General features: G+C 37.9%; 1 protein-coding gene across 2 annotated transcripts in view; it reads right to left on the reverse strand.

Moving 5' to 3' along the window:
* Nucleotides 1-2,139: 2,139 nt before the first annotated feature.
* Nucleotides 2,140-13,784, reverse strand: part of HMGCLL1 (3-hydroxy-3-methylglutaryl-CoA lyase like 1) — an 85,443-nt gene continuing 73,798 nt past the window's right edge. For both annotated transcript variants that reach the window (XM_089531139.1, XM_089531140.1), the window contains exons 8-9: nt 8,896-9,021; nt 2,140-6,705 (exon numbers count right to left, since the gene is read on the reverse strand). In XM_089531139.1, coding sequence (XP_089387265.1) covers nt 6,604-6,705; nt 8,896-9,021 — 228 coding nt within the window. In that variant the 3' untranslated portion in view covers nt 2,140-6,603. The remainder of the gene's footprint in view (nt 6,706-8,895; nt 9,022-13,784) is intronic.

Genomic DNA, 13,784 nt, shown 5'->3' on the forward strand with positions numbered 1-13,784 from the left:
TGGTACCCTTTAAAAGATTTTGGACTTCATCTCCCAGAAGCCTCAGCCATGTTGGCCAGTAATCTGGGATTCTGGGAGCTGAAGTCCAAAATCCCTTAAAGAGCACAGTTTGTGGTCTACTGCTCTAAATATCCATAACATAAACAAAAACAGGCCATGTAGATGTTGGACAGAGTGTAAAAATATATGCCATTGGACCACATGTGGTTATATTGTTTGAAGGTTTAAAAACTCTGGGAAGATATATTAAACTGGATAAATACCATGATCAACCAGATCTGTAATTTCATTTACTTATTTTTATCATTTTTTGAGAAGAATGTATAATTATCAAACAAAGACTATGTCTCAATATTATGGAGCATGGTAAGAATAAGGATTTGTGCATTTGTGCAAAATGTGACAGGGTCTGATACTAAGAAAAGGGATAGACAAGGTATGGACACTGGCGGTATCAGAAAATCTACCAAAATTAGTCTGTGGAGAAATGAAATACTAAGAGACAAATGTGAAGCAATCTTGATGCCACTTCTCTTCTGCATCTGTGAAATGAAGACAGATCATATACCATCAAAAAATCAGCTAAAGAGGCTGGAGAATTATATTCTAATAAACTAGTACTATATCTTTTAATTGTAAAACTGTATCATCATAGCTGTAACACTCATTCAAATAATTACCTCTGTATATAAAATGATCTCCCTTGATGACTATTTTCTCTGTGTGTGGAGTAATGCAGAATGAGAAGGATGTGGGGAGGGGGGAGCTGATGCAACAAGATTGATAAATTAACATGCATATTATTATCAAGTTTATTCAATTAAAATTAATTTTAAAATCAATGTGAAGTCAAGGAGGTATTTGCAAGAGATAAGAGAACGGAGCGAAAAGGGGTGTGTTTAACAATAACAATTTAAGTTACTGACAATTTGCTGCCCTATAATGACATCTTAGATCTGCTACCTGACTATGCCTAATGACTGAATCAGCCCTATTCCCAGTAATGTGTAACTATGGGTACTGGCCCATTTAAACTTGTGATAAACTCCCTAGGGGAAAAGAAATGATGCCTGTATCATATGAAAAGCAGTAAGGAGTTAAAAGAACTGAATGGCAATCCAGGCCTGTGGACCATATGTACAGCATGCATTTGAATATGTATTCCCCATTCCAGAGAGGAGTATGTTCACTGAAGCCTGCTTACACCAAGTACATCCCACACTAGAGTGGCATGCTAAATGTAAATAAATCACACACACCCCCCCCTTTTATGCTAACTTACCCAGAACAAAGTCCCACTTAGTCACTGGGGGTTATTCACAGCCAAGTACAGCCTTAGAAATCTTACTTAAGCAAAAATGCATTATTAGAATACATATTTGTGTATACTAGGGATAGCAACAAAGGCAGAAGACAAATTGTAAGAACCTGTAAAATTGAAATACCCTAGGACTGGGTTCAGGTTGGAGGGGATCCACAATAAAGTGGATTGGATCTTCTGTCTTGATCCAAGTGTTTGGTAACATCAGCAATATGTACTCTGAATTGGCGCTGGCTGATATTTTTAGCTTCCCACAATGCCAGGGACATTTTGACTTGTGGAACGTCAATATGGAGGCTCTAGACCATCTGATACACAGGCTCAAGGCAAGTGTCAGTATATTGAGTAACCCCAGCAGCTTATGAGGATGACATGCTGAGCACTTTTGTCTAAAGTAGGTTTGGTGATCCTAAATTGACATGTCCAAAGCAATGAAGAGAAGAAATGTACCTCCACCATTATTTAAAAGAAATTAATCAATTGTGAGTCATTACTCACAAAACTAGAACCCACTGATTAATATATATATATATATAGAGAGAGAGAGAGAATGAGAAATAAATGCACTCAGTATGACTTATTATAACTCAATAATGTCAACAACAGATGAAAAGGCAGCTGATAATTACCAAGGTTTTATTGGCATAGTTTGCTCACCTGTAGCTAATATATACACCATTTTGTAACATATCACTCTATTTCCTAGTGTTCTTTTTAATTCTTACTCTGAGAGATAATACTATAAACAAGTAAAAGCAAATAACAGATGCATTAAATGAAACCACAATATACTATAATGTTTCAGGTGATTTATTTAATCAATGATATTTATAACAGTCTACAACTTAAAGTTTTTTTATTTTATATTCTTACTCAGAACAAAAATCTGGGCATAAAGACAGAATGAAAATCTTGTATGATTTAAAAAAAAACACTCTACATAAGTGAAATATTTGATATCAACAAAAATATATAAATAACTCTCTCTGACAGAGAAGGATGAATGTCTCACACAACTACAAATCCCAGAATTCCATAGCATTGAGCCATAGCAGTTAAAGCTGTGTCAAACTGGGTTGTTCCTGCAGTGCGGATGCAGTCGTAGAAGCTGGTAGCAGGAGCTTTAGTAGACTTGACCTCTTTATTAAAATTTGAATTTACAATATTATTAAAATAGTTTTATAAATTAAAATTACAGATACTTATGAATTCTAAAATGTGTTGAGGAAGTACAACCAGAGCTTGGAAATAACTAGTTACAGATAGCAATTTACTCATAATTAATTTCATTTCACAATTAAAAGGCATAGCTAAGTCACATTAAGATTGTAACGTTTCAAGGGATACACTCACTCCTTTTGTAGTTTTCAGCACCAGATGAGGGTCGCGCCAACTACATGCTGTGGGCCCAATCTGGCCTTTCTGCAGCGCAAAAAAGAACCACAAAAAGCAGCTTCTTTCTGCGCCTCTGAAAGGGCGTCATTTGGATGCAGTGCCAGAGAAGTGACATGATACTACCTGCCATGTGGTGGGGCACGCACCTTCATGCCAGCATGGGGGCAGAGTCGGGGAGTGCGTCACGTGGATGCCACACCCCACTCCACCCCAATGCTAGCCTTTATCACCGGTCTGTTGACACTGCTAGTTACCTTTAAAGTTCTAGTCTGAGTGTGTTCTTCCTACTTTGGTGTGTTCTGAACCACAGCCCTGAAATGCAGAGAATTATGATTATGGGGAGAAATAGGTAAACCAATCATTTTAGTTATTTCTGAATACTAAGGGATCAACAAGCTACTTTTAAAACCTAATTATAAAGCTGACTAGTTATTTGGAATAGTAATTGCAATTAATTACAGTGCACCCTTCTTCTACGTGGGGGATCCGTTCTGGACCCCCCCCCCCCCAGCGTAAAAAAAAAGGCACATATGCTCAAGCCCCATTACAAGTAATGGGGCTTGTGCTCGCGGCGGTGTGGGCGCACTGTATTTTTCAAAAGTAGTTTGCTATGCTCTGTATGTAACAGATATACAAGGATTTGTTCCGAGCTTGTGAAAACTCTGCTAAAGGGAAAATTGACAAATATTCTAGACTGAGACCACAAACTAAGGAACTAGGTGATTGAAGCTTATTTCACATGTTGCCACCATGATAATGACAGCTCCATGGGCTGAGCAGTCATGCATCACATTCATGTTCCATGAGGCACAGTGGGAGCTGCATTATGTAATATAATGCAAGCCATGTGCCCAAACACTGACATGTCTGTGTTTCTCTCTAAGGGGGAATGCGTATGTTTGTTTATCTATGATTGCCTACAATAAATAGTCTAAAAAATTACCAAAGAGCCTGCTCATTTCCCAATATAAATATCCTGCACTTCCAGGACTTAAGAATGCTGAAGTGGAGTGTTCATGTTAACTCTGCCTGTTTGGATGCTAAGGTGGCCAAAGGTGATAAGTGGACCCCCCAAAAAATCCAGGTTAGCTGTCAAATGGCAAATGACCAAAGGACACTCAATCTTTAGTCTAAAGAAATAGGTATTATTGTCCAAAAAAAGTAACTTTTCTAAGCTCTGTGTTAAGTACATGATTTCAGAGAAAGTAAATTAACTGAGAAAATGTTCCTAGTGGAGTTGTGAACCACAACAGTACTAACCTTTTGAGGCTCAAAGGAGTTAAAACAACAAATCCTTGTTGATTGCACTGGGTTGTAAAGAAGTCCACGGTTTTTAAAACAGTGGAACTCACTGGACTGCACTCGGTCTCACATTATAATTTCATATTCAACAAATGTGGAATATGTAAATTAGGGAGCTCTTCCATTTCAAATAGTTAAGAGGCACTTTCTTGATCCACAGTTACAACGATTGATTTATGACAGGTTAAACTGTACTGTGGGTTATACACTTTGAAATTAGAAGTTCATAGCCTTGCTCATTTAACAAACCCAGATTTACTAGGGATGTTTCTCTTGTCTTTAGGTAAGGATGTCAAAGGGCCACTGGGGGAAGAGATAAACTAGTTTACAAAAAGGGGAGGGGGACTTTGGAGATTATATAGTAAATCTGATCCTAGTTCAACCTAACTCCTGCTCAATGCAGATTCTACAATGCAGGATGTAGCCACATGCTGGTGGCTGATGCTTAAATACTTCCAGCAAAGGAAAATCTGCCACCTCTCAGGGCAAGATGTTCAAGATCTGCCAAACAGATCTTAGGAACTTTTCTTTGCAATGTCTATCCATTTGTTCCTTCTCTTTGGGCCAAAATGGGGACCACAGTGAAGCTGATATATTAAAACTCCCCTTCCACACACTGAGTGTATCTGTACTACATAATTATAACCACTTGACACCACTTTAATTATCATGGTTGTATCATATGGAATCCTTGGGCATGTAGTTTGTTGATGCAGACTTCTTGCTAGAGAGCTTTAGTCCACTCCCCTGAGCTACAACGCAGGAACTCCCCTGCAGAGAAATCTAAGTACGTCCACAAACTACAGTAGCACCAAAGTGCTATAACTGTGTACTGTAGAAAGATTTCATTGTTTGATATACAGATCATGGCTGCTTGGTTGCTATTTTCTTTTTTTCAAAACCCCACATCACTCACACAGTTATTAGCCACATGAATAATACCATGTTTAATTTGACCAGAACTGTGTAAGAGAGTGATCCATCAAAATAATGCTATTGTGCATCATCCTTGCTTTCAATATGCTTGTAACACAGATCTAAAATCCTCTACTGGAAACAAATGAAAATCTTACAGCAGCAGCAACAGCAACAGCAGCAACTCAAAATGATATTTCCCCCATTGTTAATATTATTGTTTTGTTTTTTTAGTAGATGGAATAAAAGCAGACTGCAGTGAATTTAATGTATGTAACAACTACAAAGGGGCACCATCAGTTTGTAAAACATGGCAAACTGCCATTTCCTACACATTTTTGGACCAAGATAAAGTCATTCATATTCTTAACAGATGTCAACCATAGTAAAATATTACAAATATACTGCTCATAGTAAATCTGGGTTTGGCTCCCTGTTCACAGCATAATTGACTTGGCAAATGAAAAAAGGTAATCTGGAGTAATAAAATGTATAACAGCAAGGCCACACACAATGATGGACCTCATGGACTGCTGCAAATATTTATAGGACATTAAAAGCCAGCCTGATTAAGAAGTAGGAATACACTTTCTATCTTTAGAACATGGCAGCCAGTTGTGTCCAAAGTGATGTAAAATAACAGTTGCTGACATGGGGATGAGGCCATTTAAACTGGACATTCACGATATGTGATCAACACAAGCCACCAGCCCCCTGGTTTCGAACAAATCAAGGAACTAAAATGAAGTTCATGTTTTAAATGTGTCCAAAGTGATTTAAAATGACTGGTAACTAATCACTGTACATGGTTGGTGGGCTGGCATTCTGCTTTAGATGTATATTGTATATACCTCTTCAATGAACCTTAAAAGTTTAACATATTTCCACCATATCAAACTCACTGTGCTGTTCCTTTTCTCATACTACTTTTAGCATGGTGAATATTTCTCCTGAAATACAATCCTCACATATTTATTATATCTCAGGATAGATTTTGTAAATCTTCAGCAGGAACACATTACGTTAGTTATCTATTTGAAATTTGATCTCAGTGTACATAATCTGTCTTGCTCAGGATAGAGGTTTCCTAAATAACTTATCACACCAGAAAGCATACACATACATGTTTCCAAAAGAGTAGGGAAATAAAAACAAGGCCAATAAAGACCTGGGGCATTGTAAAAGACTAAAGAAATGTATTACTAGTTAGATTTGCAGGCTAGAGACTACTTCACTTGATGCATATGCACTTCTGTGGTAAACTTTTGCCTTGAGTTATGCTCATTTGAACACAGAGGAATGGCCAGTGTCTCAGGCCCAAACATTTTTTTTCTTTTTCACTTCTATAAGCAAGCTTGCATATATTCTTATTTGCTCGTAAAACTATGCTAGATGAGGCCCAATGAAGCCATGGCACTTTGCAGAAGGGCAATCTCCAAGAGCTAAGAGAAAAAAGGAAGATGGTTTCATTTGGCAACCAGGCCTGAAGATCCCATTCTGATTTTATTACATATTGCTGCTATTGAGATGCCAGATATTCTCTACAGATCATTTTCTATTTCTGCTGAAATGATTTTTGCATAAGGTTTGCCACATGCATCTATAAATAGACAGAGCACACTGATGGCCAAATATGTAACTTTTAGAAATAGCACTACTTCTTTGGCAGCTCAACCACTGAAGGAAGCTTGTGCAACTTTAGAATTTGTATTCTTATTCAAGGCTGTGCAGATGAAGTCCCCAGCTTCCATAACCTTGTAAAGATTCACACCCTAAAATTGAGAAAAAGAGAGAGAGATTATTTTTACCTTTGGTTATAATGTTACTGAAATTGAATCATGGTCATCAGAGTCTGCAATAACTTACAAGTTTTCATATAAGATGGCAGTTTCCAAATGAGTGCTCCTAAACTATGCAATCTCAGGGTGCTACTCTATTTTTCCCCTTGTGAAACTACTGTACATAAAACTGCTGAGTGAGGACATCCAGAATTTTGATGTGTCAGATGCTGACTGTACCTTTTTCATTCACTTCATTCTGAACTTCCCGGAAGTTTCAGAATACATACATTCCCTAGTAAACTTGTGGGATGTAAATGTCCTTGAGAATAAAGTGGAATAATACTGCATAATTACTGTATTAATAGGACAGCTATACCTCATGGATACTGACATACAAATGATATAAAATATATATGCGAGCACCGTAAATCATATGGTTGTCTCTTGACAAATGTTCACATTTCCTAAAAATTCAGAACCTTGTCATTATAATCTGCATATATATCAGATTAATCTTTTCTTCACTTCATTGACAATGTGCCCAATCATGCTGAACATCCTGAACATCCTTTTAAAAGGTGCATTAACTACCCCTCTGATAGCATTGCAGGATACTCAAAAAATCATTTCACCCATTGTGTTCTTTTTTCAAAGTGACTTCAGTCAATAAAGCCAGAGCCAAGAACACTGAAATGAAAGGAAGCCAGGAGACAGTTCAGATCAAATGTAAACAAAAAGCAATGTTTAATTTCACTAAGTGGCTCCTGTTAAATACTAACAAACAGGAAAACGAACTCACTGACCTAGAACATATAAGTGCAATAGTAAGAGCATTATACTGGATTTGATTGTTCTTATTTTTTTAAAGGTGCTATCCGATCTTGATGTATAACCCTATCCCTATAGTATCGATTGTATGTGCTAAAGCACATCTCTATACAGATGACAAAGTGTTCATGTGGGGAGGAGAGAGTAAACAATTCATCCATACGAGTGTTTCATGACTGTCTATGTCTTTTCCACGGAAATGATAAAGCTTGAAGTGGCAAGGACATATTACCACGGAAAAGACCAAGTGAATGGCTAGTTGTGAAATTGCTCTTCTAGCCATACACATGAAAAAAGCAGCTCCAAAACAGTTGGAAGAATGTCTAGAGAGTATTTCCATGAGTCCATATTTTCTTTGGTCAACCAGCCAGAAATAGTGTACACTGCTGGTCTATGCACAGAGGAAGCATCATGTGAGGATTTCAATGGTAAAGCACATGTGGAGCATATTTGATCCCAACTGATAATTGAAGGATTATAGGTAGTGCACCTGGTGGAGGATTTCAATTATTTGTAGCTGTTATTATGTGCCTTTAAGGCATTTCTGACTTATGATGACCCTAAGGCAGTGGTTCCCAACCTGTGGGTCGGGACCCCTTTGGGAGTCGAATGACCCTTTCACAGGGGTCACCTAAGACCATCGGAAAACACATATTTGCATGTAGCAATGAAAGTAATTGTATGCAAACAGAAAATAAGATTTTTTTAAGAAACAAAAATGCAAATGAAGATTGTTGAGAAGCAAAACACTAAATACATTCAATTAATAAAAAATTAAACATATCAAAACCAGAAAAAAATGACTATGAAAGCTGTGGAATTTCTTGATAGCAATGACTTCATTACAAGAACATGGGGGATGGGGGAACATTAACGGAACTGACGTTTTCAGGAAGGGATTCTGAGAAATGGATGTAAATAGTAGTGTCAAAAGATGGGTGTTTCATAGCTTGTTGCCTAATTTAAAATGAATAAACCATAAACGTTTACTTCTAACTGGACATACCTAGCTAATTACATATTATATATGGCTCCTTGAAGCTGACAGAAAGTCTTCTGACAGTAACAGTGAAATCCCAAAAAAGACTCTTGCCTCCAAAACCAGGCTTTTCATAGAACCAAACATGCTAAGTAATCTGATATATCCTCGCACCTAGAATGGATCCTCACACCTAGAACCTAGGATATAAAGATGCATAGTTACATGTCTTGTTGGTTGCCATAAATCACATGTTTTAAAAATCAGCATAGTTGTCACTGCATTAATTTTACATCAGAAATGTTTTCCCACTCTCAGATTTTTTTGAAAATATTCATACATATATATACATATATATTTGGAAAGTAGCTTACCGTATTGATTCCTAATCCATTAAGCATGTATATCACATCTTCTGTGGCTACATTTCCCGTGGCACCTTTTGCATAGGGGCAACCTCCTAAACCAGCAACTGCAGAATCCACAACATGGACTCCCATCTAAAAAGAAATTACAAGCACTGCTTTGTGGTTTTTCATCAAAGTGACAATTCTCAATTAAAATGCATGCTGCATTAAAAAAAGGCTAGCAAGAATTGATGTCATTCTCCGTGTTCTGTAAATCTGGGCACTTTCCCCTTAAATATTTCAGATGCCATTTCTCTTTGCTGCATATACTACATTCATCCCTGTGTTTTTGAGTGCCTTATTTTAGACAACAAATTTTAATACCAGCTGGCATGGTTATTGGATCCCTTCTCAAAAAATCCCAAAGCCACTCCTTAATCTGATCTGAGCAGTCACCCTAGGAAAAGCCAACAGAAGCCCTGGGGTAATGTCTGTCTTCAAAGCAGAACCCTGAAGTCTTAACAAGTGGCAAAAAGCCAAAGCCATGAACTGAAATCACTGAATCTTAAAAGCCATCATAAATGTGTTCCTAACTATAGGAATGGGGTTCTTCATTTTGATCTTCCATGGGGGGATCCTTTCTGAGTGTTCTAAAACAGAGCATCCCAATCAGCTGCATCCATCTGCTCTTTCTTTTGGCATGTTTCCCTGGCTGCAGTTTGGGGAAATGGATTTCTTGGCACTTAGAGTTGTAGCTCATTCACTGTGTGGGTTCCTTCAGATGTCTGGAGACAGTATAATGGAAAGCTTCTCTTGAAACTTGCTGTTACAAACAAATGGCTGCCCTAGGTCTGCAACAGCCTTTGACCCACCAAGTTAAATTCAGCCCAGATCAGCCAGTATTGGGTTCTGAAGGAAGTTCAATAATTTACTTATTTTCACAGTCCTCTTTTGGGAGGCATCCAGTTTTGTGGGTCATAAAGCCAGTGAGCATGCTGGCTGAGACATTTTGGGAGATGCAGTCCCCCAAAGTCCCTATAAGTCCCTTATTGAGAAAAAAGTGAGATAGATAAACAAACAAATATTTTTTAAAAATAATAAAAGCATTTCCCCCAACCTCTGGCCTTGGCCAATGACCACAACTATCAGCTCTGAATGTTGTGCACAAAAGGCAAAACAGACTTGCCTAGTCTACATTCTCCTTTCTTTTCTAAAACATGGTCTTAAGTCAGAGCGGAATGGATCTAAATAAACAGCTATGTTCAGAAATCCCTGCATGTTTAAACATTAAGTCTGGTTACAGCATGATAGCTATTTCTACTACTTTCATAAAATGTAGGTCTCCCAACCATACAGCTTCTTTCAGAACTGTGAAAGAATTCTCCTCTGAAGGATGCACTATCTATGAAACCCACTTAGACACATCTCATCTTGCTGCTTTAAGCATCAAGATAGAAAAGGCTCAAGCATACAGGGTCATTAGTTTTCCAAGGACTCATTCTGTGTCCTCAAGGACCACAATCTGAAAGGTACCCTGATATCCTACTAGTGTTTAATGTATACATATCTCTTCTGGAAAAGCTATGTCTAAGGAGATGTTCTCACATCTCCTGTCCACGAAGAGGATTTGTAGACTGTCATTTCTAATTACTATTTGATGTCGTTTGCCTTTAAGTCATTTCCAGCTTATAGCAAACCTAAGAATAATCTATCACCGAATCTTCTTGGCAAAGTTTGCTCAGAGTTTGCTATTGCCTTTGACTGAGGCTGGGAGAGTGTGGTTTACCCAGAGCAGGGGTAAGCAACCTTTTTGACCCGGGGGCCGGGTTGCTGTCCCTCAGACAACTGGGGGGCTGAAGCAAAAAAAACCAAATAATTAAATAATTATATATATATATATATATATATATATATATATATATATAAACCGGGACAAATGTAGGACAAAATTTTCAAATAGAGAGGACACTTTTTTAAATGGAGGACACGTGAAAAAATTTGCTGCTTTTTTTAAAAAATGATAATCTAAATGCATGTTTCTAAGGCTTCTATAGACAATTCCCCCCCCTTGCTCCCCCTTGCCTGCCTCCTCCTGATAGGCCAAAGGCCCCGCACCCTCGCACAAGAGGCCAAAGGCCTCGGTGGCAATCGACGGCAGGACCGGGCTGGGGCCAGTCCCAAGGCCTCGCCGGGCCGGATCCGGCCCGCGGGCTGTAGGTTGCCTACCCCTGACCCAGAGGGTTTTCATCCCTGAGCAAGCATTCGAATCCTAGTCTCCCTAGTCCAACACTTAAACCACTACACAATGCTAGCTCCTAATTACTGTACTATGCATTAATGTTGGAAATATGGTTCATTCATTATTCCTGTACTCTTACACCCTTCTACACTTAGAGAAAGAGATGTTCCAATTTATGTGGCAATACTTTGGCACATCCAATCATTAGAGAAAGACCAATGGGACGTGTGACTTACTCCCTTTTCCATGGCAGAATCTTATGCCACACCGCAAACTGCTGTTTAAATCCTTCTTTAAGGAATATTTTACCATGAGAAACACAAGAACAAACCTCCCTAGAACACATGACACTCGCTGTAAAGGGTTTTTAAATAGATAGATAGATAGATAGATAGATAGATAGATAGATAGACAGACAGAATAAAAGAAGAACAAAGGCTGTTTGATGAATTGTAAAGACTTTAAATATTTTACTGCATTGCTTTCAGTGGTTTGACACTGAGATGATCAGATCAGTAATAGATTTTTAAAAAATAAGTCATATGTGCTGGAGATATGAATACACTATCACGCAAAGGAGATCGGGAGTTTATCCTGTCAATATCCCAGAAAAATCACATAATTATGCAAAACTATTTCACACGATGTTGCACAAAACATTAGTCACAAAGAAGCATTAATACACATCTTTTTTACTTTGGGGATTTCAGCGACAGTGCATGCCAGGTATCACTTTATTTGCGCAATTGCATGAAATATTCATTTGCACAATTACTTGCCATTTTTGCTTTATTTGAGGGATGGCTTAAATGCGCTTTAATCTCTTTTTAATGGTGAAATTAGCCTCAGTGTGATAAATCCATGTGTCAGGTTTGGTACACCAAAAGCCCTTTACTACTACACATTTTCAGCACCATGTTCCACCTTAATTTCCATGGCATCCTGAGAAGTGTGGTTGTGTGTGTGTTTAGAATTTTCAGCTAGAGATCTCTTCTAATGCATTATCAAACTGCAAACCCCAGAATTTCACAGGATGTTGCCATGGCAATTGAAGTGGAATATAGTGCTATAATTGTATAATGTGGAAGGGCTCCAGGAGCAAGAATCCATAGTATTTCCCAGCTGCAGTTCATGGTTTCCCCATGATCAGGGTAGACTTCCCATCTCTTGCCATGGCATAAATGAAATGGAAGGAGGAAACTTACCTTGAAATCCAAATCCAAAAGCCAATCTTAAAAACTGGAGATTATCCATGTATTAGGAAAATATAAAAAGGGAATGCTCTTGCACTGTTTACTCGCAGAAGATGCCAGGTTCTTCTGCAAGCACTACTATCTGAGGTATTTTTTTAAAAAAAAATCAGTAAATATTAGGCAGTTGTGCCAAAAATGTTCCTTTAATGGTATTTTAATGCAATATGCATACTTTGTAGAATTTTAATATGATCATCAATATAAGTAGTATTACATTGACAGGAGCATTTCTAATCCAATTTGTGGAGGGAGTAGTTTGATGCAGGAAGTATACGTAAGGTAATTACTTTTAGGGTAAAAATAAATATAAGCAAACTATCAAAATTATGAACTAAACAATATTACTATGAATTATTTGATATATTTATTATCCCTTTTATAGTTTAGATTGATCTCCATACACCTGATACACCTGAAGTGAATAACTGACTTGTGTATACGTGTGCATGTGCCTTTAAGGTCGATTGTCAACTTATGGTGGCTCCTTGAATTTCATAGGATTTTCTTAGGCCAGGGATACTTGGACTTGGTTTTGCCAGTTCCTCCCTCTGAAATATAGCCTACATCCCCTGGTATTCATCCAAGTACTAACTAATGTACTTTGGTTAAAAAAAATAATCAACCAAACTATTGTTTCTCTGACCAGGTGGTGGCACTGTTGTCTTAAGATGTGCCATCTAAAGTCAAGCTGGCAAAGATAAACGGTACCACATGTGAAGTATTAGTGTAACACCTTTATAATGTTTTACGTATGTTTTCTCTAAAAGCCACTGCTGTCTACAAAACAGAAGACTGTGGTTTCATTAGCTTCTCTAAGTATCCAGATAACTGATTTAAAAACTCCATCACTGCATGTTTTGGGTACATCTGCTCTATACTATACATAGAAAACACATCTGAATATATATGGTATCTCACATCTATCCTATTACATTCTATCTCATTCCCACAACTATACAAATGTGCTTTATACTTTAGGCCTTAATACCCCTCAGAACCGCATCTGAAGAAGTGGGTTTATATCTGTGAAAGGTTATGTAAAAATAAAAACCAGTTAGTCTTAAAGAAGCTGCCACATTTTTCCCCTCCCCCTCTCCTTTCCTCCTTTTTATGCAACAAATGCAACACAGGCCAAAGTACCAACTCTTCTGCTTTTTGTGGGTATACTTATACTTGTGATGCAAGCCCTGGGCCTCAGTGTTTTTGTTTTAAATATATCCCTTTTTTGTTCTCCTGCGCTGCACCATTGAGTGACTTCTTCACCCATCATTTTGCATTTGTCCAGTTAAGCAATTCCAGGGCATGGAGTGGACAAAGCTATCCACTGCCATGTTTTAGTAGGAAAAAGATGGCTACAGCTAAACTCAAACCAAGACCGTGGTCATCACAGATTCAATTACACCACCAGGGGTTCGCCCTCATAA

This window comes from Sceloporus occidentalis, unplaced genomic scaffold, assembly GCF_023333645.1.
Source record: "Sceloporus occidentalis isolate IW3139 unplaced genomic scaffold, rSceOcc1.0.p SCAF_6, whole genome shotgun sequence".
Classification (NCBI taxonomy): Eukaryota; Metazoa; Chordata; class Lepidosauria; order Squamata; family Phrynosomatidae; genus Sceloporus; species Sceloporus occidentalis.